Source organism: Dufourea novaeangliae, unplaced genomic scaffold (assembly GCF_001272555.1).
Source record: "Dufourea novaeangliae isolate 0120121106 unplaced genomic scaffold, ASM127255v1 scaffold296, whole genome shotgun sequence".
NCBI classification, from domain to species: Eukaryota; Metazoa; Arthropoda; class Insecta; order Hymenoptera; family Halictidae; genus Dufourea; species Dufourea novaeangliae.
In genome coordinates this window covers 498,726-526,596 of record NW_015374174.1, presented here as the reverse complement: position 1 = coordinate 526,596, position 27,871 = coordinate 498,726, and the positions used below count along the sequence as shown (strand labels likewise).

Genomic DNA, 27,871 nt, shown 5'->3' with positions numbered 1-27,871 from the left:
CGATATAAACTTCGCGTGTTATTTATTGACTAGCGATAATAATAATTGACTAATAAATACGAAGATGGAAAATCCGTGATTGGATTCTTTGGGGTAGAGCTCTTTTCACGGGTCCAAGCCTCCGGGAAAATACTATTATCTTAAGAACTTAACGTCACTTTGGTCTTTCCTTTTTTTTTTGCGTGTTTCTTTTTCTTGTTTCCCTTTTTACGAAGGATCTTATATTCTAACCGACCACGCCTTTGGCGACGACGGCCGACAAAACGCGTTTTTGGAAGAAAGAAAACAGAGGGAAGGGAGTGGTTGATGATAAAAAATCTAGGTGAAATCGGTGGATTAGAATTGATAATATTAAATTGGCGATGGTAATATTACTTTTGTTCAATCGGCGAAAATATAGCAGAAAGACTGAAAAAATTCGTAAAGTACCTCCATTTGCTTCGACTAGTTACCTACTTTCTTTTTAGTAAGGATTTGATAGACATATTGTGTATTGTTATAGTTGTATATAGTCGTAGAAATAGTTGTTTGGGTTACAAGCAGATCCCTAGTAACAGTTAGTTGCATTCGATTAATTGACCATTTTATATCTGAATGTTATAAATAATACATAGAAAACCGTACATAACACTGCAAAAGGTTCGGTATATGTTGCAACTAAATCGTAGATGTTTATGTAAATTCTCTATATATTATTTAACAATAATTATAAATATATTCCAAACATGAATGAATTTGTTAAGTTAAATATGAGATATGGTTTTCATTAATCATTTTTAACTTCTTTGTATGGAATTTTAAAGGTCTTTACATATAAAAATACACTTATATATTCACCACGATAAAGTCTCGTTTAAATAACTTTAGGGTAGATTGTTCCATATAATAAAACCCAAACATATATGTTTGGTTAATGTATTACTTATAAAAAATTCAATTTCAAAGGGATTCACAATTTCTACTATCAAGACCATCTTTGTTTAAATCAAGTCCACCATATTTGGTCTACGATACCAATATGGCCTTCTACTTTCAAAATTTCTTTCAGACCTCTGTAGCAACTTTACGTTAAAAAATATTCAGCATATCGAAGGAAACCTTTAAGACGAAGAAATTCTTATACAGACCGACCGAAAATATGTACGAATATTTCATTTTGTCTCATTTATTCCGATTCTTCTTGCGTACGCGCGTCCCTGTAAAAAAGTGACAAATGCTTGGATAAGGAAATCACTATAAGTGACTTACCCTACTTACAAAAATATGTAAAATTTGACCGTGTTTCAACTCGCTTCTTTGGATGGATGTTCATTTTAGATAATTACGTTTGTATATGTTTATGTCAAACTCATTTATATCCGTCAATTTAAACAGATGAATTTAGAGTGTTTAAAAAACATAGATGCAACGTTTTAAATTGATAATCAGTTTTCTTTGAAAAAATTCTACAAATACTGCCTCTTACCTGTATCTACGCTGCATCACACTGTTCACGGAATTCTAAAAGTGTACATTTATGTGTGCGTGTATCTATCAAAGATGATATTCCATTTGTACACAATTTCATCGTCACTATTATATCGCCATTTTATATATCTATTAGCGTGTATCGCTCTTCATCATCAAATTGGCACTGTTTATTACACGACAATTCCATCATCAATAGGCAATTGAAAAAAAAAAGAGAAAAAATCTAGAAAACTAGAAATTGACTAATCATCGAACATAAGAGTCCACTTCTTAACAACAAATATATGTATACATCTGTGTATATCTCTCTATATATATTAAAATATTATAATATATCACCTGCGCTATTCTCGATCCGCCTATCATTGAGTAATATAAATACAACAACAAGTTAACTTCTATCGACGTTATAAAAAAAGGTGTACATATTTCCAACGGAGAATGAAAAAAAGAAAACAGTTTCCGTGTGTACAAATGTTTATACCCGAAGAGTCGAAGGAAACGAATCGTCTCTCGTAGAAAATCAACTCGGATCAACCGCTACAATGAATACAAACGAAAGAAAAGGAAAATACAGTCCGCTGATTCTTATCCGCTAACGACGACGTAGAACCACGATTCTCGCAGTTTAATAATAAATCCATCTATTGTCTCGGAGTCTGGTAACAGTGGTACGGTTTTGTAAAAAAAAAAAACAAACAATTTAAGAAACGGTGTCTACAAGTATGCGTATATCGAACATATTCACTTTGAGCGACGCGAACCTAAAACTACACCTAAGTACTACAGCTTCCGATAAACACCCTCTGCGACGGAGGCGGGTAACAGTTTCCAAACCCCACCGAGAAATGTAACAAATTACGTGTACGGCGCGAATGGCGAAAGAAAGTACCATAGATTGAATACATTGATAGAAGAAACCATACATAGATCAACGAAAAATTCATCGACATCGTATCAATGAACATTCGTAGATTATTCATGAATTTCAAAGGGGCTAAAGTGATTCAACTAGTTACCGGAAGTACGCATCGTTTAAAGGCTGAACACTCTCGATAAAAAGTGGTTACAGGTTCCACGACGAGATCAGTCGCCTTATTCAATTTGTGCTCCTTCGGTCAGGTAACTGGACCGATTCGTGTTTACGCTCGAAGGTGAATGGTTCTCGGAAGTAAGTAGCCTCTCGTTCGAATTCAGTTCGATCGAGGAAGAACCCGATATTCGCGTGGATGCTCGACGCTATTGGTGGCCATGATCTCTCCCCACCGTAGTGTGTGTGTGTGTGTGTGTGTGTATGTTTTGGACGTGACAATTTACGCGATGCGTTTTACCTATCCACCTGTAACAGAGATCCCCTTCGTCCTCTTTCGACCCCGTTTTTTCTTCTCAGCTTACATGGTCTTACTCTACGAGTACATTAGAAGCCTGTGACGCGCGTGTGTATCACCTCTCGTGAGGTGGTTGGGGGGTGGGGACACAGTCGAGATACGGTGAAGTGAGTAGTGTGAATCGGTTACGGCGACGCCACTACCTAGGACTCTAGGGTGGTGTTCGACGGTGTATACGACATCTCCATGGTGATACCCGCGCTGCTGCGACGGAATCTCGACGGGATGTCGGTGCTGTTCCGTGGCTTGCGTCTGCTCAGGTGCCTCTCCACCCACTTCAGCATGGTCAGCACAGAGTCTGTGCTGGGCAGACGTCGCTCCGCCGAGGTACGAATTATATGCGAGGACGCGACGCGGAACGTAGCTGCCATACCTTTCAACGCCTGCGGAACACGTAATTATTATGCATTAATCCACGTGATCCAATTGTAGTTCACGGTGTTTCTCTTCGCGCAGCCGGACGTGAAATGCATTATGAATCGTCTCATCGTGTCTCCAGACGGATTTATGATTCTGTGATTGCTTAGTATGATTTTCTCACGGTCGCTATTTCGCTGGTTGATGGGATTTGAACTACACGCGTACTGATTTTCTTTCTATAGAACTACAGTAGGCTCCACGAGAAAGCTACCGGTCTTCATTTTGTACTTCTTTCATACCTGTGTCACATCAAGTAGATTCTAGGAGAAAAGAAATCGGCCGATTGGTCACCAGACCAGAAGTCGAAACTGGGGTCTTTCGCTTTCTCCTAACTTCGCATAATCTCAAACACAGATGGCTGCCGCGCTCAGGTCGCTTATAAGTAGTATTTCTTACGACGTGTACTTATGTTACATCGAATTACTTAAATATCAGTATCGATATTAAAAAATCGAGAGTACCTGTTCTGGCCAAAGAAGTAGCTCTATCCCGGAGTCTACTGCACGCTATCGTAACTTCAAACAAGCACAGCTCCCGATCCGATGAATTCACTTTCGCCACACCGTTTAAGACTTTCTTCTATTATTCTTACCCTCATAGCATCTTCGTCCGTGACGTCGTCACCGGCATAGATGATCCTGATGCGTTCGCTCCAATCGACGCCGAATGCTGTCCGCAAGATATAGATAGAGGCACGACCTTTGTTCCACTCGACCGGTGGTTTCGCCTCGATCGCGCAATGCGCGGAACAGGCCTTGAAACCGGCGTCCTGGATGATTTTCTTCGCCTGTTCGATCATTTCCGGACGACGTTCCATCGGTGTCTCACGATAATGGAACGTGAGCAAGGCGCCTTTGTTTTCCACCCAGGCCCCGTCTCTGCACAGCTGGTGTTCCGTAACAGTCGTTAGTAAAATAACGCAGCGTAAAACGATTGTAGCCGAGAGCTTTCGAGACTTGTGCATCAACTAGGTAAGACTAAAATATTTCTCGTCAAGTGATCATGAAAGATTTACTGGAACCAGAGAAATTGTCTCGTTGCTACGCGTTTCACTCGATTATTCATCATTTAGATTTAATTTCTCTTGAATTATCCTGTGTACCATGAGTCCTTCGATAAATGGTGGTCTATTACTATTGTCCAAGTGTGGTCCAGCTGGTTTGAACATATTACTCTTCTTGTAATAAAAATGCTGCAAGCTTGCATTACTTATTAGAGACATAGTAGTTACGTCACTGCACAGACTTTCAAATACTTTCATGTGATCTATGAGAGACACAGGTCATGTCACATATATAACCAGTGCAACATGTAAGAACCCAAGTCTCGAGAATCTCCGCCTGACACAATGATCACCGAAAACTCACTTGGTCTTGCAGGGTCTGCATCAGGTTCGCCACCTTTCCCTCGAGTTCAGCCGGCATCGGATGAACGAACTTGCTGCCGTCCGGGTGCAATATCTCCAGACCGTGATTGCCGGCGTACGTGATACCTTCTATACCGACCATAGACTTTACGTTGTTCACATTTCTACCTGATATAATTGCTATGTATACGTCAGACATATTAGACAGCCTTTGCAAGACGTTCTTCGTCTCCAGAGGCAATATGGCGAGGTCCGGATGGGTTGCGATTGGCGCTAAGGTGCCATCGTAATCCAGCAGCAGAGCCAACTTATGGTTGTCGCCGATATACCTAGGGGACATGTGTTATCACTGGAACGTTACCCGGCTTTCATCATGAGTCAGGTCGCATTCGCACGCGCGGGGCCCGCCGCTTGTCCAAAAGCAATCTCTGGCTGTCGATGGAGAAACTGTCGTTCTCGAAACGCGTCGATCACCGAACGCGGACATCAAACCCAGAAATTTTGTCACCAACGTGCCAATCCCCAAGGGGACCTTCATTCACGATCACTGAACGGATAGACCCGTTTTGGGAATAATTTTGTAACAACAGGATGGAGAGTTCCAGGAATGTAAAACGTTGTATGTGCGCAAGTTAATACGCGAGATCCGTCAAGCCAAATTGGTAGTTCAGAAATAATTACCATCGAAAGCATACCGCGGGTGTGATAACTGGTATTTCCCACGCTGCGACGTACCCAAACTCATGCTTAATTTAATCATCAGTTTGCAATCTTTGAATTATACTAATTCTTTAATTATATTGCATTCCATTTCAATTATTTCGTCGATCAATCCTCGACCAACCGATTTCGAAATGTGTCTGACCCGTCTTTGTACATAGTATGTATAAGATACATTTTCGTATTGGGTCACAATTGACTCTTCCTGTGATCGATGATCGGCTGCTCGAGGGTTAAGATCGTAACTTTAGAAGCATCCCCAGCGAACAGTGTATAGGCAAACCCTGTTAAGCCAGACACTTCTGCGAGGCATAGCGATCAAATGGGTTTGCCTATAACGTATTTATTAAAGTGCGATTAATTGTTAGACAAGGAAGTGTAGTGTTAAATTATTAACTCCGTGGGAATACTTGAACGTACATACGTCGTACGTTATTGGTTCCCGCTTAAGCGTGTGCTCTGGTCGGGCCCAGTCATGCACATCTGGTGAACTTCTCGGATACCTACTTGCTCAAGTAATCGTCGAAATCGTCCATGGTCACGGGCTGCATCGTCGTCGCGCCGACGGAGTCGTGTTCCTCGAGCGAGCCCATCACCTGCAGGAACGACTTCATCCAGTAATTGACGTCGTAGATCCTCTCGCGGCGACGCAAGTAATTCATTCGAAGCGTGCGTTCATCCTCCGGCATGGTTAGTGCTCTGAAATGTGGTAATTACACGAGTCAGACACTCTATTCTACTTCACATTGAAACTGTCTAAATTGCAGCATCGTACAATGTGTCTCAGGTCGGTTGGTATATTCTTGAGGTGACCTTGCACCTGTATATTGTAATGGGAAGAACAGGTATACAATATATCGATTGTCCAACGTCTATGACACTCTGTATTCAGGTTAGGTAAAATTACAGGTGTGCCTTCAGTATCAATATTGAAGTACAAGGTCATCTCAAGAGAAAGTTCCACTGAACGAGAACGTGGATGACTCTCAAGTATCCGTAAAAATTACGATGTATTGAAATGTATTTCTATCATAATTTTTAGTCACACTGTAGCGTGTACATCTAGGTGTTGTATATTTCAGAATCATAAATAAAACCAGTAGTGATTATGATTCGTGTTTAGGGTAGCTAAATAATGTAGTGGCAATAACTTTTCCTACGACCTTTGATGGTCAATAAATGCGTTGTGTATACATAACAACTGAACTTAATAGAAGTAATCAAGTGTTCTTTAATTTTTCGCCAAGAGAGTTTTGAATCCTCCTCACACTTAGACCGCACCATCAGTTAACTGAATTATAGATAATGTAGTCAAGATTTTAGAAATACCTGTGTATGACCTCAGCTGCCTCGTCTATTTCATAAGGATTGCAGATCAAGGCTTCGTGCATCATCTCTCCGGCCCCAGCGAATGGAGAAACGATCAGAACACCCGGCGGGGTGTTGATCTGACACGCGACGAACTCTTTCGCCACCAAGTTCATTCCATCCCTGAGCGGCGTGACCAAAGCGACGGCGGCGTCCCTGTAGAACGCAGCCAGCTCGTTCTGACTCACGCAGCCGTAAATGTAACGGATGGGCGACCAATTAGGCGTCGTGAAACGACCGTTGATACGGCCGATCAGTTGATCCATCTCCAGCTTCAGATCCTGGTACTCGCGCACGTCTGTTCGCGACGGTACAGCTATTTGAAGCATGGTGACCTAAGGCGAAGCAATTTTCAAATAAATCACACGATCTGTCTGCACAATGATTTGTCAACTGTACATGGTGATTCAGGATCGAACGATTTCCTGAAACCTCTAGAGGATTACCTGTTCACGGTGTTCCGGGTGCTTCTCCAGAAGCATCTCGAAAGCTTTCAGCCTGTGAACCAGCCCCTTCGTGTAATCAAGACGATCAACGCTGAATGCCGATTGGAAGCGGTCTGACGCGTACGGTTCTTCCACCGTGCTCCACCAACAGATTCTTGCGATCAACCCTGCAGCCGAGACACCTCTGGCAGCAGTCGACGAAGTTCAGACAGTAGTCCTGAATGTGAAAACCGACCATGTCGCAACCTAACACGCGATTGTGCTTTCGTCAGAAATGGGATTCCACCATGGAACGCTTAGATTAAGGACGTCTGGTCGGGCGTCGAATCTGGGGCGACAAGGTAGCTATTGTCGGTTCGGTTGTCGGTTAGCCGTTCAAGGTCAGTTTAACTTCAAATCAATTTATCATTAGATAGCTATTAGAATCATAAGCACCTAATTCTATTCGTCAGCCTCCGTTTAAATATAAAAGGACATAAAACTATGTCCACCAATACGATTAACCGAAGACCTACAGTTACACCTCCATATGTCATTGTACGAAAGAGAAATCACTAACGAAGGGAACTTTATTAAAACTTTCTTTTTATGAACTTCCAAAATCTAGCAATCATTAACATTAATAAATTCAACATCTACCATTTGTTTCATGGAGTTTAATTTAGTATGTACTAGCAAAAACAAATGGTTCATTTGTCAACAACATTTGCGTTTGATGCAGATGACTGGCAATGCCGCTATGCTTAGCACGCACGTTTTTCCTTACAATGGAAAGCCGAATTGACTGTCTTCAGAGACCATCAGCGACTAATTGTTCCTAGGCCCGACAGTAGCTAACAATTTCGACTCCAACCGTGAAGATTTCATCGAAACAATTTACCAAGCATTCCCTGAAGAATTTCGTCCGCCCACGGGAACAGCCTGAATATGTCCCATGGTGGGAAGGGGATGTGGAGGAAGAAGCCCAACTTTAACCTAAGATTCTTCTCGTCGGCCGCCTGTCGGATCCAGTTCGCGGCTAACATCAAATGATAGTCGTGCACCCAGACCAACGGCGTGCCGTTCGACTGATTCTCCTGTTCCTTATGAATTTGTTCGAGTGCCCGGACCTGAATACCAGGAAGGATCGTTATTAGAGTATACGTAAAACCTGGAGATTTTTCGAAAATTTCAATTTGCTTGAAATTCTACGATACTCTCAGAAATTGATTATTCGGATGGACTTACCGTCTTCGCGGCGAATTCTTCATTGACCACCGAGTAAGCGCGCCAATGTTCGGCGATGAAAGTCGCTCTATCAGGCATCGAATGGAACAATGGCCAAAAGGTTCCATTGCAACAACCGTTATAGTACGAGTCGAAAACGAGTGGCTCGACGTGTACTGCTACAACCTGGTTGACAAACCAATAACGATATGGTTAATGGAAGAATCGAATCATTAACTCTTGACTACTCATCTCAGAGACGAATTTGAATTTTTATTTCACTATCATCACCTAGCCGAGAACCTTGGAAGCTCCATTTTTAAGTACCTTAAATTCAAGAGCAGTAATGACATATACCATTTAATTGATTATTATGTTGCTAAGTGTAGTCGTTGACGAATTATTTATCTCTGAGACGAGTGGTCTGTAGTTAAGGGTTAATGAATCATCGAACGTTCTATTTTAACAAATATAGAATAATAAACTTGATATTAGATTGCCTAGAGAACAGTGTGTAGTTTAAGACTATAGATCTTCAGATAATAATTGCGATCTATGGTTTCTGCCACTATTTTTCAAGGCATTTGTATTTTTCTGTTCTTACAAATATAAAACAGAATGAAATAATTCAAAGTACGTATGATTTCCTCGGAGACTCGAATATTATTAAATTACGCGAATTATTATAAATTTTACAGAAGTACACCGAAGTTCAAAGAGTAATCGAACTTATAATAAGAATTCATTTACTAATACTTCACAATTTATTTACTTGTGGAATCTGTATGAGTTTCTTTGCTCGAATCAACGTCCAATAGGGAGATAGTCTCATTCTATAGTAATATATTATTATGCTCTTCTGGAAATGACTGTACTTAACATGTAAAAGGCGACCAGCTGATATATTGTCGGCGATTTGACGTTTGCCAAGTTATTCGTTACGTTCGATCGACGCTCGGTCGTTTGTAGCAATTGAACGAATATCTACGACTTAAGTAGATAAAAATAGAAGTGCAATCCGAGTCGTAAATGTACTACCACTGCAACGGAACGATAAAGACTATTATAAACATTATATTGCCGCGTTTTAGACTTTATTTTTACGAAGATAAAATTCGTAGTAAAACAGGATAACTCGTATTATCGAAATAATGTTTGTAAAAAGTGAAATAAAATTACCAAGAAAATAGATTTTGAAAACATATCAGATATCTGTACCACCCGACAGGACTTTGCTGTCATGTTATTTCAATACTGATTACTCCTCTCGACCTTAATGTTTGTAAACATTAACAGTCGATGTCACAATAACTCGACACACACTGGTACACTCGAAAGATAATACCACCGACTCCGATTTTCAAAAACGAGTCTGTAAAAATTGGAATTTAATTTTAATCTGTAAACACTGGAATATTGGCAACCCATTTATAAACATTGTCAGTATTCTATTATTTCCTACCTTCCACAATAATTTGATACAAACTATTCTTTAGAAGATAATAACATCAATTCTCATTTTCGGAAATCAATCTGCTAGAATTAAAATTGAACTTCAGTTCGTAAACATTAGAATAAAATATAGTTTATTTATAAAAATTGGCAGCGTTATTCTCCAAGTACCACAATGATTTCATATAAACCGTTAAAGATAATAGGATCGATATATCACCAATAAGATTGTATACAACATCGTCGGTCACAGTAAGTAGAAACAGTGAGCAATGGACAGACACGATAGCTAAATTGAGGGGCTGACAACAAAAACGACCCTTGACAATCTTTTTCCAAGAGAGTAAAAAAATACTCTGGCATCATCTTTAGGAATCTTAAAAATCGGTCGATTTTCTTTTCAGAATAAGTCAGAGTCAAGTCATAGGTCGTTTTTGATAGTACAGGTCCCGCCACGTGAGTCTCGCTTCTGACTACTAGAATCTTCTATCACAAAAATCGAACCTTTGATAAACGTTATTTTTGTTACGAGCCCCTCAATTGTTACTTCCTGTTGCGTATGGCTGACGATTTTTCAAAATCGACTTCTTTGAATTACCCTATTATTCGTTGCACTACGGATTACGTCTCAATCTGTAATAGAGCTCGTTATATCGGGCGTTGCGAAACCTTTTGTTTCTTTCTCGATCAAGATACGTCAGATCCACCCTCAATGGTTGTGTCTACGAGGAGGCAGGCATTAATAATACCCTCGTTAGCGATTACTCCGGATTTACGTCACTCGGCGATCATGTTTTTCGCGTCCGCGAATCAACGAAGCCGTGTGTCGCCTCATTCCTGCGCGTTATCGAATCATTTGCTGGTGAATTAATTATTCGAAATAATAAATTGTTTTCAATAGAGGATCAATCGACGATACGCCGACCGAACGAGCTTGTAGAAAAGATTTTGAAAATTCTCCAGGGAACTGCTTTGCTCTTTGTAACAGTTCTCTTTTTGCAGTCGTTCGGTTCAAGATGTCCAGTGGTTCTGTTAACCCTTTGCACTCGGAATTTCTAATTTTCCATACATTTGGTCGCTTAAAAAAACACCTACTTTCTTACATAACTAAATATGAATAACTCCTAAGTTAAATTACAATTACAAATTATATTTACAAATTGACGAGTTTGGTCCAGATACTGAACTTGATGCCATCCCTATCCTGAGTTCGACGTGTACTCGAACCCCTCACGTCGAGCAAAATTGTCTCGTAAATAAAGACATTCACGACAACAGAGAACGGCTACATCACGTGGCGTCGTGACGGTTTGACAACATGTTTTGAATAAAAGAATCGGAGTAAGCGGGACGCGCGGCATCGGGGGATCGGTCTGACTGTATATCGGTCGATTGTGATGCGCGCGGGTGTGTGCACGCTTTCGACGAACCTCGCGCGTCTGTGATAACGAGTAATTAAAATGTTTTCGTTCGTTCCGTTCGTTTTTTGGCGCTCGGGCGTACCCTCGCGTGCACGGAATGTTTACGGTCTTCGGTCGTAAGCGGTATAATCGTCTTCTGAAACGTCTGTGACCCCTGTGCGCGTTGCGAAAGAACCGCGATCAGCCCTCCTCGCGTCTTTCATTTTTCTGTGCTCGTGATATATCTAATATATAAAACTACAAATAAAGGAACAAAAAAATCACTCTTTAAAACAGAATTTTTTCCCCAATTGCGTCCCGTATATCGTATTTTTTTTCACGGAGTGTATCTTTCTATGAATTCCAAACGATCCTCGAAGATCGAGGAATCTGGAAAATCGAATCATCGGAAATAGCGCTGACCTCTTCGGTCTTGCCCGTCCGTGTCAGCCACGACACATCACTTTGATTTCTACATGTCGCGAGAAGCAAAAAAAATTACATAAGCCGACGATAGGTTTGTCCCTGGTCGATTGAATTCAAAACAGCTCTGTCTGCCTCTCTCTCTCTTTCTCTCTCGTCGATACGAACACGGGGGCAGAGCGTTGAATAACGGGAACTCGGTATCATGCCGCTCCTTTGTTTCTCTTTCATGTCCGCTAATGGTCAATGGGGATGGCGTTTAAGAGAAAAAGGCACGCGGAGATAATGAAAACTTGCTCGAGGTCTCTCGCGCGCGGTTCTATTAATAATTATATTAAGCGGCGTACTGAAATAGCAAGACGTCGTCGGTTACACGACACTGCCTTCGATCGAAATGATCGAACGGTTAACACGTGTTACCTACGAATCACGACGATTTATCGTATCGATCGAAAAGTTCTTTGCGTTCTTTTTTATTCGGTCCGATAGAATGTGTCGACTATACGTAATACAAGGAAATTAAATTTTACAGTGACGTTTGTTAGTAATTATACGAGCATAATTGCCTATAAATCATCTTCGTGTTATTGCCTTTAGTCGACAAAATGTTTCGTGTCGAGATTTCTGAAATTAAATTTTGAACTATAAGACTTGTTTTGTGGTATACATTTTCTAAATGTTTTTAATTGTTTTGGTGATTGTTGAATATCGGATGAACGTATGTTTCGTTGAATCAGAATTACGTATCAACACGTGCCATAGATTCTCAACGTAAAGTATGGGATGATTCTACGTGACGAAGTGTTAGAAATATGTTAATCAAAAGCATGCGTTTCATTTCAAAATCCATAGACGTTTAATCGCCTTCGGAGATAGATATTGTGGACAGTAATTGATGGGCTAAGACGATAGGTTTATCTATAGAGGCTGACTCAGTATTTTCTTGCTTCATTTGTATAGATACAGAATGATCCGGCAAAATCCTCCGAATTTTCGGATTCACCGTACACCACATCACCGATAAACGTGGAATCTATAAATAATTTTGAATGACGTGTAAACCACGTGGTTTCATGCACCAGCAGAGTAAAATAAAATAACAAACTATCGAAGCTTAAAAATTGTTCCCTTACTTGTTCTGAACGTAGTGAAATCCTCAACCGAAGAAATAAATTTGTAGTTTAGAAAATGTGAATTTTTGTGAACGAATCATTAACCACACGGTCGAACGATAAGGCATTGATTATAGAATCGGTTTTTCCGAACAGTCTGAACGGTACGAAAAAATGAAAAGTCTCGAACGTTCAACAACAGACTGGAGAATATCTATATTTTCACGATTTTTGCGCGGCTAATGTCAAACGTCAAGATTACAACCGCGAATGTAAAAGTTAGCCACGCGGTTTATCGTGATATGCTTATTCCGGGGGCAGGCATTTATCTGCTTTTACCAGTACGCGTGTAAGTGGAGTTTATCCTTTCACAATGGAATCACTGTGATTTTATTGTTTAAAAATATATCTTTCCCGTCGAATGCCTCTCGATAAGATTCGAATTACGAGGAACGCCACGACGCGTGGAAGACGCTGATTATGTTAAACCATTGAACGCATAAACAGACATTTTAAAATAATAAAAATTGTAAGATATGTGGCCGCATAAATCAGATAGATTGTCAAGAGCTAATTCGATTATAAAAGGGGTGAATCCGGATGGAAAAGATAATGTTAAAATGTTCTTACGACTAAGACGCAATTTTTTGTTTCTGCAGAACGAAAAAGTCATGTGTCTTTATTATTATTCTTCGTTGTTATTTAAAACCCTGCACTATTTTTTTGGAGAACAAGCGCGGGAAAACGTATTAAATTCAAATTGTATTCCATATTCTTAACAGAATAATGGCTAGAGGTGTCAAACAAAATGCTCCTCCTCCGTAACGAAAGGGTTGAAAGTGTCACGAAATAGTCGTTGTCGGATTATTCAACTCTAAAACGATTCGTCTGTGGTTAAGGGTTAAAGTTGCAACGCTTGCTTATACAGGACGTAGACTCAACAAGAAAAAACGTGTTTATATAGGACCAGACAGTTAACACGTTAAACGCCGAGCTGTAGAAAATCGTTCTGTCACTCAAAAAGTTTTATATCGTCTGGTTATTTAATTTGTATGCTGGAGGTCAGATAAAAATAAGAAGAGTTCCTTTTGAACATGGAAAGAAATTAGTTCAGAGGCAATTAAAAAAGTGATAGAAACGCTGATGCGATTACTTAAGGCGGAGATACGCAAAAGCATCGACCACTCACGCATTTAATCTCAACACGCGATTGCTAAGTTTCTTAATAAACACCGTAAATTGATAATTTGTTTATCCCACGAAGAGATAACAAACATTGATTCTGGACACGAATTCACGCATTTTATCAGTTTGATGGGAAGTAAATGACCCCTGGCCGTTTTGACACTTTCATCGCCAAAACGTGATTCAACTGATCCTCCGTTCACGATACGAGGATTATGTATTAAGTATACCAAGAAGTAATTCATCTATGGCCAGTAAACAAACTATTTTGTATTGTTTGTGTAGAAATGAAATCACAATATCAAGGTTTTTATACTGGTTAATTATTAATTAACAATTGACCTCTAAGAATACAGAAAAGAAAATTAAACTTAGCTTACGTAATTATAAGAAATATAGGTCAAACCTTCAAATCACAATTATTAAGTAATAATTTAATCATCCACTGTAGCCGTTCAATGTTTAAAGTTCGTTTCACTCGAAATAACATTAAATGAAGACTCCTGATCTTCAAACGGCCGTATGTTCCCCACCTAACAGTAAGATTCATACGTATACCGATACTACGAATCGAACAAGTGTCCCAGCACTATGTAGCACGTGTGTTCTAATCGCAAGGACTATTATCGAGCCTAGACGAAACCCTACGCGAATGATAAATCGCTATACAGATTCGCGGGCGTCACGCCACCGATAACCCGGCTCTTTCGACCTCCCAACACGATAATCGTGGATCCTTGCCTCAGATCCATTCGCGTACGTGCTGATCGACGCCCCGTAACAGCTATTTAAGGAGTTCCTGCACTATTTCTTAGTCGTGATACACGAATAAGGTCACCCGGATGTTTAGTCGATCGGAATGGCGTCAAGGTCCGCCGCCCGTTATGGACGGAAAGATCATTTTTCTCTTCCACGAGGAACCGTCTCGGAGAAATCCTTGTATCGATACCTCGAAACAGAACTAGCTACAGTAATTGTGAAATAAAAAACATTTTCACAGAAGAATTCAACCCTTAAACTTCGTGATTTTCTCTTGGTACATTTCCTTGGATAGATCCGTTCTTCGAAAAATTTCGTTCTAACAATTGTTTCATTTTTCTGGGTGACAAATGATGAACACTGAAAATTTTAGGATACGTAATTGTATCAATTTGTACAATACCCGAACGTTTCTTACCACGAACAACACGGCCAATAAAACAAGACAATTGCGTCCGTTTCACGGACAATCAAATTTGTTCGTTGACGCACCACGATTCGATTAGGTCGATACTCGTCGATTCGGTTGGTGGTCATTGCGCCGATTAACGTGGTCCGGCTGAGCATCAATTGACCGAGGTCACGTTCAATGCGACTAACAAGGTAGCGGATTGACGACCGTGATCTCGGTTCCTGATCTGTCTTTATTATCGATCGTGCTACTTCAGATCGATTTCAAACGCGTTCTGACTTCTGCACAATCGTTCGATAATCGTTTATTTCCTTATTGAAACTAGAAGTATATTTACTAGGTACTGTTATCTAAAGACGATGAAATAATTATTCTCTTGTCTAGCAATAGTTTACAGATTGTCTAGTGAGTCGTAGTGAAACAAAGGAGATACATTAATAAACATAAGTAATACAATATTAGGTTGGCCAAAACATAAGAGGCCACATAGAGAATCTTTTGTGTTGTTTATACATATGTTGTGTATAGCATTTAAAAGCATAGAAACTACACCCTCTTCTCGTCACTCGGTTCCAAAACGGGGTCAATTTAAGAATATTTAAGACAATCGTAATAATTCTTTTCTTAAACGAAACATTGACGTGTCATTAGTTTTTGCTCAACCCAATAGTAGGAATTACAATGGTAGAGATTCGAGCTGTCAACGCGTTATATTTGGGTCAATATCCCGTAAGTAAATAATTAAAATGTATCTTACGTGATAATTCGTGATAAAAACGGAAATATGGATAAAACAAGACATTAAAGCTTGTTCCCCGAAGCAATATTTATTCTGTGGTCAGATGACGAACCCGAATATGACTTTTGCACTCGCAAGCGAGAGTTCGAGCGATGCTTCTAGACAGATACGAAGGGTAGGCAAACAAATTTATCAATTATCAGTAGGCACGGTCGCGCACAACGCGAGTAAGTACACGGTTGGTAGTCATCGCGGATACGAACATGATCAATACAGGAACGTTCGATATAATCGGTTTGCTTTCCGAACTCCTCTTGTGTGAACAAACGAAATTACGTGGAAGATATAGTCAAGGGCATTTGTAATATATCATGAAGAAAGTGTAATTATATTTTTTTTTCAGATAGACTATATTATGTGCAATTTTCCCCTATCTTGATTTTCGCTCATATTGTTCTTTTCTACTTATGATTGACAATTTTTAGATTTTGACACTTTTAACTTGTCATACACGAAACAAACAATTTCATTTTTATCCGAGACTAATTGTAAGTATCAATTATCCGTCATTTGGGTGCGATTTGAATTCGTATAGACGATATTAGGTACGCTTAAGATTAAAACCCCTTTTTTCACATAGAACTCTGATTTCCGTCGAGTAATCGCTAAAAATATGATCCTGCATAAACATCCGCGGTCTAGACAACGAGATTACACATTCGTCATTCTGCAGATGCCGTTTCCCGTGTCATTCGTACCGCGAACATAATCGTACGACGGAATATTTTTCTGTCACCCGATCTTAAAGGGAACATTACGGACAACGGGGGAGGGTAGTGAGTCATCGGCAGGAAATTACGAATAAACTATCAATGCCAAGGTCGACGCACACATCGCGCTGTTGGTGAAATTAGATCAACGTGTCGCGTGGGTGTTACGCGGTAAACACGACGTCATTGTCCACGATCGTGACAATGAATCGTGAAGTGTATTGTGCCCGTCACCGCGAATTCCAACACGAAATCAAACCTTCAAATTATTCATATTTTCAAATTATTTGTATTTTCAAATTATTCCGTTCACAAAAAAAATATTTGTTCTCCCGGAGATAAGATCAGATAAGCGATTGTAAAGAATTTGGTCTATCGCCGGTAAAAATCTGGTTATTAGTCAGAAATAATTATTTTCAATGAAATATATATAACTTTTAACATGTACGATACATCTACAGAAAAAATGATTGTAATATAATTTAACGTAACGTACTGCAAACCCTAGTTTAGGGTGAATCCATAGAACACTTAGAAAGATTCCTTACCTTGCGTGATAGGAGGCCAGCTGTCGGTGTTCGATCGTTAGGATCCGATTCGGGAATTGGCTCATCCGGATTTTCCATGTGCATTCCCGGCCATCCGACCCAGACTCCATTTCCGCTGATTACCACCGGTGCTACCGCAGTCACAAGACCCCCAGCACTGGAAAGAACAAATACATGAACCTTAATAAACGAAAACGTTCCGATTTATCCATATATATTCTTTAAAAAAATGCTTCGAGCGTTTAGACGTGCTTACGATAAGTAGAAACGGGAGGTAATGGACAGACACGTTAAGCAGGTTCTATTTATTTGCTTCTTTTTATTGTATCATCATCTTTGATGATTATACTTCGAATAATACACCATCCTGTACATGCCCGTCAGTGACATTACAAATACTATAAGCCTTTAAGCCACTTAGAACATTCCTTGACTTGGAGATTTAAAACTCTTATTTGTCTTACTTTAAGGTGTACTACTATTTCTTAACCACTTTAGTAATTTCGAATATTTTAATACCTCCATTGTAGACACAATTTGTTGTGTTTTATGAAATACAAGCTTCTTGTTGCGGGCTTTTAAGAAAGTAAGCGTCACGAAGAAGTTACGAACCTTCGCTGCATCTACATTGCACATTTGACTTAGTTGTGAAGCTTCAGTGCTTCCATAATTCTTATCGCAGAGTACATACAGCAACAAGCAGTAAAATTCGAAGAACAATTGGCAGAATAGATCGTTACTCTCCGAGGTCTCTTCGTTGAACTGTAGACTTTGTGGTTCCTTCGGCATTTTTCTACACCACGAGAAAACAGGAAGACTCTTGCAGAGTATGAGAAATCAATTGAACAGTAAAGTGTACGATCCGTCAACAACCGCGACCCTCAACTTTGCATACGTTTGTTCCGCGATCAACATACAAGCCGTTTCCTAAGCGCACGTGCACAAAACTCGGACGGATGCGTGACCATGCGATGACTTTTCTGGAATGGTCGCGATCTAAAGCGCCCTTTAACCTCGTCCCACATACACGCACGCCCGAACGAAATCGCATTTGGACTGAAACCAATTTTGTTGTCATTATATCTCATGAATATTTAAAACGTGTCTCGTGCTGTAAAATAAATTATTGCTATTGACTCGAAATGTAATTAAACCCGCTGAACCACGACTGTCTGCTACGTCATCCACGTGTACCCGACAAAACTTTTAACTCTGTTACAGATTTTCATCTTTGAAATGAGACACTAAATGGAAACAATACGACTTATATGAAATTCAATGAGATACTGAAAGAAAAACTACAGTCATTGATCTTGATTTCTGAATTTCTCGTTTTGACGATAAAAGGGCGTTTTTTTTAGTTGGTGAACTTTGTAGGAAAATGAAAGAATTTATTATAAATTTATAATTTAATAGTGATATGCTCATAAAGATTTCAATCGTAATTCCAAGGAATAGTAATTGAAGGATTGATTACTGATTCCTTTATACTAAGATGAAAAGAGATACAAGATTAATCGATACATACATCGGTCGTATGCCCGTCGATGGGACGTATTAACGAATTGAGTTATTGGCACGATGTAAGTGTAAATTTGTAGTCGAACCTGGCTGTCATCCAGAGCCGAGACAAAGAAACTTTGACGACTGTATAATCGGCCGTGGTCAAATCGACTAGGTCAAACCGTATAATAGTGAGACTACTCTATACAGGATATTCTAAACGTTACGTCACAATGAAAGAGAAATTTGTACTACTTTTGGACTATAATTACTTTTGGACACGTATTGTTTTAGTCATAAGTAATATAATCAATACATTCATGAATGTAAGACATAATTATAAATGTAATTTGAAACGACACTACCTGAACACGTACATGGTCTCTATGATCATGGAATTTCTCAGTATTCACGTGAATGTCAGAACTGGGTAAATTATTTACTGTACCTGCTGATTACTCTGTCAATTATTTGCTCGTTTATCGGAAGAATCTTGAACGCTCACTTGAAGCACTTAATATCTATCATTTTCATGTTTACTATTTCATTGCATGTCCGAGATAATTACACCTGTGTTTCGATCACTGGCTCGGTATAATCTTGAACAAGATGTCAGATAATTATTGATCATTGCAGTTATTTTTTTACTACAAAGTATCCTTCGAAGTAATGAATATCTAATATTTCCTTTTAATATTTCAGAAACAAATTACAATTCCAATAAAATTATAATTATGAAAAGGAACAAAGACATCGGAGATTACGTTTGTCTACATCAATGAATAGATTTTTTTAACCACTTTCTTCCTGCTATAGCTAAACAAAAAACTAATATAACTTGTTATCGAGGCCTAAATTTTGTTTATATTTGAATATTCCACTGAATGTTCCATTGACAGCAGTTACCTAGGTTTCTAAGGATTTTTTAACTAGACATGAGAACGAAAATTTTCGAAATAGTATGAGTAAATATTTAAATAATGGATGTATACATAAATTGATCAATAAAGAATTAATAAATACTAGAAATCTATCGAGTATATGTTTCAAAATTGATACTTTCCAAGGTATTCAAATTGTCATTGGGAAGAAGACAGGCTATTACGCGCTTGCACTTTCAGCGGAATGACTGATGTCTTAAGAGTTCGGCGTGTCAACAACAGGTGACATCGAAATTAACATGTCTTACTATGGATTAGATTTTTTTGCATTTTCAACGATAAGGAGATTTACTTCGGCTGGTCGAGCTATTTCTAGACGATTATTTCTCTTGTTTGCATTGATTTCAGTATAAAAAAAAATTTTTTAAAATTGTATTCTGTAGTTTCGATTTATTTTTTCGCGTAGAATCACCCTTTATCCACTTGTACCACCAGTTACGGGACACCCTGTATATTTTACGAGAAGAAAGAAATTGCAATGAAGAAAATGTTTCTGTCGATTTTTCGTAAATCATCGAATCGACAATTCACAGTCGTACACGCGCCCGACAAGTGCATCACCACGTGTATACGTGACACCAATAGTGTCCGATTTCGAACGGGAATCAATGCCACCGGTGACGAACATCGTGTTTTTCCACGAGTTTTGTTGTGTTTCGCGAGCGAACCGAGGAAGCTCGAGACACAAACCGCGATATAATGCATTACCGCAGACGTAACGAAGCCACGCGGAGAGCACGTGGCCTCGCGGAACACCTTGTGAATGAATTACGAACTCCCAACGATCGCTATCGATACGCCTTCCCTCTTATCGTTATCTGGGAATTTTGCACGTCGTTAGCGTCGAGTGCTCGGCTTCATCTTAGAATAAATGCAGGTGATACGAGGCGCCGGTGGGATTTTTGGATCGAGGAGACTTCGAAGATCGTTATCGTCGAACGTTCGAAAAGAAAGACGAAAAGAAGAACTGTACAGACATATAGATAAGGATACTCGACGAATGGAAAATTCGACTTGTGAGAAAATTCGCTAATGTTTATTACTGGGTCAGCGTAAAAATTTGTAGACTATTTACGTTAAAATTGTTAAAAAAATAAACGTTAAAATGATAAACGGAATTCCACTGTACCTTTCCAATACCGTCGTTATCTCCCCATGGCCATTTCGTAGGATGTACTCCCGTTTTCATTCCGGTCGGTTTGTTTACGAAATTTCAGTTGTTTGTTTGGCTGGTCGCGAATACGCGCCGCGATTGCAACAATAAGAACGGGAACAGGGGGAAGTGTATCTTTAATGTTTGTTTACAGAGCGCGCGGGTCTTTAATCTTAAGTTTCTTGGCAATCGCGGTCGCGTCGATGCCCGTACCAGCGAAACGTTTCGCCGACGATCGCTTAGGGGACGGTTCGGCGGGAGCAGTGGGAGGGGACGGGACGGTTCGACGGGGACAGTGGGAGGGGATTGACGCGAAGGGGACAGCGGGAGGAGGCACTGTCGTGTCCCCGCGCCGGTATTCTTATTTTTACGACGATGGGGACGGCGAGCGCGTATTTTATATGCGGTCGATTAGATTAGCCCGGTCGAAACAGGAATTATTTTCTACCCCGTCCCGATTGCGAACGTCCCGTGACTACTTTTATCGTCTCCAATACGATCTCATTGTTTCACTTAACGGTCAACTTTGCGGGACTTTCTATTTTTTTTCTTCTATACGGTTTTTATCGGGGCACCGGTATCAACGGACGATATGCTCGTGATTCACGCGAATAACCAGATAAGATTTTCCTTCTTATGTCACAGACAAAAATGATCGTATCGCGATTCCGTTTAACAGAATGATTGTTGTCAAAGTCGCGTGACATCGACACGATTTGTTGAATCGGGCGATATAATACGACCAGTGTGGATTAACTTGTTGCACGGTGAAGATGAGTGAGCTCGTCTCGTTCCCGTTGTTGACTTCACCACTCGGTGACTTTTTGATCGTGTATGTCACCGAGTATTAGAGATTCGAGACTTTGACGGTCCTGGTATTATGCAGTTATCACTGTCGAGAGTTCTGATGAAGATATATATGGTATTGGTTTGCGAAACGTTTGAATTATTTTTCTGGAGCTACATGTGATTTATGCCTGCAGGCCTAGACGGTGATAACTATGTAGACTGCAGAAGTGTTTATGCTGATTTATGATTTTCGAGAGCAATATATAAGAATTGAAATTAGTCAGAACATTATTTCTCGTAACGGATGTTTCAGTATATTAATAATAAGACGTTAATCGTACGAAAATTTGTTAGGATCATTGTTGTACTATATTTTTTATTTCTGGAGATGCTATGAACTGCATATGATATGCTTTCCCATATAAATGAAGAAACAAAGCATATAATCAGAGACTATAAATACATTTTCTTTTATCATTTTCGTATGAGATTTTAAATAAAATAGAAGAAACGTATGCTGTTTACAGTGCAAGAACATAAAAAAATACATAAAGTTGTTGTGAACAACAAACATACGATGTTTGTGAGTTGTATACAAAGACGAGTCACAGATATGATTGTTTTTTGTTTAATTTTATGCCGATAAGTGTATATACAGTGTGTTCCACGATTAAACCGACAAACTTCACAAACACATTTGGGAGTTTATTCTCAACGAAATATACATAAACAATAGATCGATTCAGCTCCGTTATCGAGATATGAATAATAATATAAAAATGGGAAAAGGTGGATCTGTGACACGAACCCTTCGGTCATCTGACCTATCCCCTTTAGATATTTTCTTATGTGATTGCATAAAATTGGATGTATACAAATATGAAAAGCCAAACACCTTTCATTTTCAAATTGTTTTTTTTTGTAAGAGTTCAATTTCAATTTTATTTTAAACAATAAAACACACTCAATTACGTCAAAACGACAATTCACTGTGAATTTGTATATTTTCAACAAGCTTAAAAAGAAACTCATCAGTTAAAACGACCTCAACTGACGAATGACGGAAGTCTGGTTCACTAAAGAATAAGCAATGTTGCAACAATAAAACTTTTTTTACCGAAGACAAAACGCAATTACAAGCGATGTCTCTGTGTCGACGTGACTCAGCGAATATCTAGTGGTTTTAAAGCAGAATTCTCGGTAGCTCTGTGAATGAAACGAGGTGGAACATCGACGATCGTTCTACGAGCGTGTTCTTACGAAAAATTTCATCACCGCCAACGCGCTATATGTGTAGATGCTCTCTTCGTAGAACATCGCCGCGATGTGTAATCGAGTACTATTTTTTCGCGTACCATAAATAAACGCGCCAAGCGCAATGCCGGCGTGCATTGGCGGCTAAGTCACAATTAACAATAATTTTTAACCAAACGACACGTGGCGCGACTGAAATGAAATCGGATAGAAAGACATTTAACCCTTAATTAATGAACTGAAAATCTTATTACTTCTTGCTTATTACACAAATCTACTATACACAAGTATTGTTACTCATTACACGTTTTACATTCTCGTGTAATAAACTATCGAAATGAACGAACATCACTTTAAGTAACTGTTGAATAAAAAATAGGATATTCTACAAATATTCTTGGGGCTCCTCAGACACCACTTTACCAGTTAAGGGTTAAAAATACTCAAATCTAAATAGATTTTGTGAATGAGTTGATAAATACTATAAATGGAAGGGTTACATATTTAATATATCCGAAATCTTTAGTGTTTTATAAATATGAAGCAACAAGGCTAAATATTACCCGTTTTATACTCTAGAAAAATGAAAAATATCGACAGTAGAAATGAAGAAATCAATTTCTTAAAATACTACATTTGATTTCAACGATTTCTTAAGATCCATTCGCGTTGTTAAAAATACAGGTAATTGAATGAAATTATTCATTTTCAAACGCAAAGAATGGGGAATCTGGCACAATAATTTTAGTAAACGGCTGACGTGTAAGAATCCGTTATAGGAAAGTTCTGAAAGCTAGTTTTCCTCGAGAGACCGACGCGCGATATGAGGAACGGGCAAATACTGAAGAAACTAAATTTTCCACGCTTATTGACTTATCAATCCCAATCGATTTCCCGAAATATTTTCCGACAAAGCATCGAACACGTTCGATTAAGAGAGAAATACGATCCGTCCGCGGATATTTCTATCAACTTGTTTACGCAACGGAATAAATTACCGAATAATCGAATATTCATACGGAAGAATACCGTCAATATTGTCGATCCCTGCAAATCTCTCGTCGACGTGTCGATCCACTTGGAATATCCACATACGTGATTCTCGAGCGCGAGAAGAAACGGAGCAGATCGGATGGAAAAATCATCCAAGAATAATTTTTCTGCCGATCGATTGCACTTCTCATTCCGATTGCATCTCAATGTTATTTTTCCCTGATTTTATCGAGAACGTTCCCATGGAAGAAAAAGGAAAAGAGAATGAACACAAACTGTCTGCTAATCAGACAGGTATTAAATAATCGATATATATGCATAATGATAATTCCGGTATACGCCGAGAAACTGTTACGGACACCGATACGATTTTATTTTTAAGTTTCAGAGTTTTGTATAATAGTAAACAAGTTTTCGCTGGAGAAGAGATAAACGAAGGGGGACAACGAAATCTGAAAGAGAACTAAAGATAAAAGTGTTGAATATTCTTCGTGCTCTCGTGAACAGAAACGTCTTTCGATCGAATTACTTTTTCTTAACCTACATAAATCGTTCTCTATTTCGTGACACTTCGTAATTTAATCTGGGGGGATTTGAAGATATTAATGAAAACTATGATACATAAGTAGAATTAAATGTTAGTTAGTTATAAAATTGTGTCTGAGATAATGAAACACTTCTGTATAAATATTCTAGGATTAATAATGTACCTAGTGATCGTTGAAAATTCTACTATCAAGTAAAAGTGACTGATTTTTTCCCTCTTATCGTATATTACTTCGACATAAGTTCGACACTATCTCTTCCCCGTCCCAATTCAATGAAACAACCGATAAGCATGAATTCTTGAAACAAGAAACAGGACTCATCCTCGGTATATGTTACGGGGCTGAACAGATCGTGTAACATATAACGAGGGAACGATACTCGATTTGACAAACATACAGGGTGTTAATAAAAATGTGGGACACTTTCACATAGTGTATTCTACGTGCCAAACTAAACCGAACATCAAGAATCACAAAATTGATTTCGAGGATTCGTTTCCGTGTTATTAATCGATGAAAATATGGGCGAAATACGTGTGAAATACGTCTGACGCGAAGGCTTATTCTACTTAAGACGAGCGTTACTCAACTATTTCACGAGTCCGTTTCATTCGTTTAATTTTATTTCATTCATTAAATTTAACTAGGTCGTGGATCGAGCCCTTATATCAGTTGGGAATCGACTGTTAAAGTAGTATAACATGATTTTCAACAATTAATAACACGGGAATGAAGTTTCGAACGTAATTTTGTTCTTCTCAATTCTCGTCTTAGTTTGACATGCAGAATCTACCCTGTGAAAGTGTGCCACATTTCTATTAACACACTGTATTATAAAAAATATATACACCCAATATGTTACCAAGAAACCAGATAAGTTCCTGCGATTTTAGGGTTTAATTTTAACGTGAAAAAAAAACGTACACATATCAACATAACTCCAGTTAAGAGGTTCTCGAATTAGGTAACGAATAAATAATACTGGCGGTTCAGTTAAACCGCAAAGTACCGCGGTGAACTCATTCGGTTACCTGACACACAATGGTCTCTAACACAAAACATGCACACCGTGGGGCAGACAAACTCGTTATCCACATAAAGAATTTTGAATAACAAAACATACCGCCATTATCAATTGACCAAACGTGAGAATGACAATTTTCATAGTAAAACAACACTACCTCTTGAACAAGTCGACACTTGGCAAACAATTCTTTCACGCTAGAACCGACAAGTAATTGCAAATTTCTTGCTTTACCATTATTGAAATTAGAACAGTGTTTTGGCAGACTTTATGGTCATTTTTAATTTCCCATAGATTTCATGGTACACTACATTACGCCAAATTGTACTATAGATTATATATATTAGCTACTATATTACACAATTTATTTTAATACACAATGCTCGTAGCTCTAGTGTTAATCTAATTACCCGTTTAAAGGTCAACACGATGTGTAAGAATAATTGACAAAACGAGATAGATAACAAAGGAGCTCCGGTGGATCGCTCTGAGCAAGCTCAACGTACTAACCTGGCTTTCCGTTCCAGCTGACCGGTCACCTCGTTCCTCTTCAGCACGAACGGCAACCTGTTGCTCACCACGATCATGCTCCCGTTGGAGGAGAAGCTGCCCGGCTCTGTGGACATTTCGACGAGTCTCAGATCAGCGATCAATCGCTCCGTGGCTGATTGGTACCACCGGCGATCGGCGGTGTCGCGTCGCGGCGGCTCCGTGTCCACTCTACTAGTTTTCCTTTCAAACGGTCTGCACGCGGCCGTCCCGGTCTCAGGCAACCGGCTCACTCTCTGTGCTCTTTAACCGTGTCGTTCGCGCGTCGTGTCTCTCTGTGTCACGTGCGATCACGTGCTTAACAGAGGGAAGAGAGAGAGAGAGAGAGAGAGAGAGAGAGATCGAGGTCGAAGGAAGAACCGCGCGGGAAACCGCGGGATCCGTAGTTGGCTAGTCTCTCGGCTCGATCGCCGGCGAGGAGAGGACACTTCCCCGATCTTAAAACGTGGACGCGCGTGTCTAGCCCTGGGGTTTGGTGGATGAACTCCTCGGTGTTTCTGGTCCAAGATCGCGTGTGCCGCCGCGTCAGTCCTTCGATCGTGTCCCGTTCCCTCGTATTTATCTTCGTCGTGTACCGAGGGCAACAGTGATAGAAAGGAACGGTGGATAACACACACACGAACGGGGGGGATGGAGATGACGAGGAAATAAGAATACGGTGAAAGTGAAACAGAGATAGAGAGGGAGGGAGGAGTCTTCTTAACCGATGGAGGATGAACGATTAGAAGAAGAAGAAGAAGGAGAAGAAGTGTTTGGCCGAGTTTTGATTGGTGGTGTGAGTGTGCCGCGCGATGCGTGGCCGAAGTAGCACTGAAGTAACAACGCCGCGTTCCCCTGAGTTTATTCGAGTTAGCCGTAGCGAGGAATTGGTCCAAAGTGCGCTCTCTCTGCGACCGTATCAATGACGGGGCCGCGACCTTTTGGCCACCCAGCGGTTACTCCTCGTGCACACAACACAGATGACACGTACACACGCACATACATAACTGCCACCCCCGAGACCGTCCTCCTCCTTCTCCTCCTTCGTCTTCTCTTCGCGGCGCACGGTAAACAGGACCGGTGTTCCTTCTCTTATTCTCGTCCCGTCTCTGTCTCGTAACCGCGTGTCGTCGCGTGTCGCGACAGACGCGATCAGGGTTATCAGCGCACCCGTTATCTCGTAATTCCCGGATAACGCGCTAATGGGACAACGGCGATGGCGGTGGCGGTGACGGCGGGCACGTACGATCTGTCCCAGCTGTACACACGTTCTTACTTGGGGTTCTCGATTGTCAACACGTACAGGGACACACGCACACGAGATAACCGGACTTCGAATCGTAACAAACGGCCAGACCGAATGGTTGTATTATTAACACTTTCGTCCTTCGTGGCCGTAGTCCACCACGCGAAATCAATCGGCCACCGCCGTCGTCGCGTCCCGCCATACGACATCGAATCTCGAGACCAACGACGACGACCAGCTGTCTGCCCCGGTCCCGCCGGGGTCTTCCCTTCTTTTTCCACGGCCCCCGTTGACGCGATCGCGCACGCTACCGATAAATCGCAACAGGTAAGAAATGGTACCGGGCCGGCTGTGCAAGAACCATGACGTTTACAGATGTTATGGTACCGATGCTACGGGATCGATTCCAGGTCACGTCTACCTACTACCCGTCCCCCCTGTGGATCGTAAAGTTTTAATGCGTTCCCAATGATGTACCTTGCGATACAAGTATATCTGGACCCCAGAGCCAGAGTGTATTGAGTTACACTTTTTTTCAATACACTCTTGCTTTGGGAGTATATTAAAGTCTTTTTGCGGAGTATATTAAAGTCAAATTTTAAATAATAATACTAATAAGTATTTTAAACATGAAAATTAGATTTTTTAATATCTGTGTCCGTTTATAACGTACAGATTTCACATTGAAAAATTGGAAAAATGTAGGTT

The 27,871-nt window shown here is 39.9% G+C and overlaps 1 protein-coding gene across 1 annotated transcript; it reads right to left on the bottom strand.

The window, feature by feature from the left end:
* Positions 1-1,769: 1,769 nt before the first annotated feature.
* Positions 1,770-26,289, bottom strand: LOC107192040 (alpha,alpha-trehalose-phosphate synthase [UDP-forming]). Its single transcript, XM_015581219.1, has 11 exons — positions 25,900-26,289; positions 17,185-17,341; positions 8,406-8,570; positions 8,059-8,287; positions 7,289-7,424; positions 7,179-7,254; positions 6,694-7,067; positions 5,872-6,063; positions 4,646-4,973; positions 3,871-4,164; positions 1,770-3,241 (listed from the first exon to the last, which is right to left on the bottom strand). Exons 1-11 carry the CDS (start codon positions 26,013-26,015, stop codon positions 3,002-3,004), a joined length of 2,307 nt encoding a protein of 768 aa, XP_015436705.1. The 5' UTR covers positions 26,016-26,289; the 3' UTR covers positions 1,770-3,001.
* Positions 26,290-27,871: the final 1,582 nt, after the last annotated feature.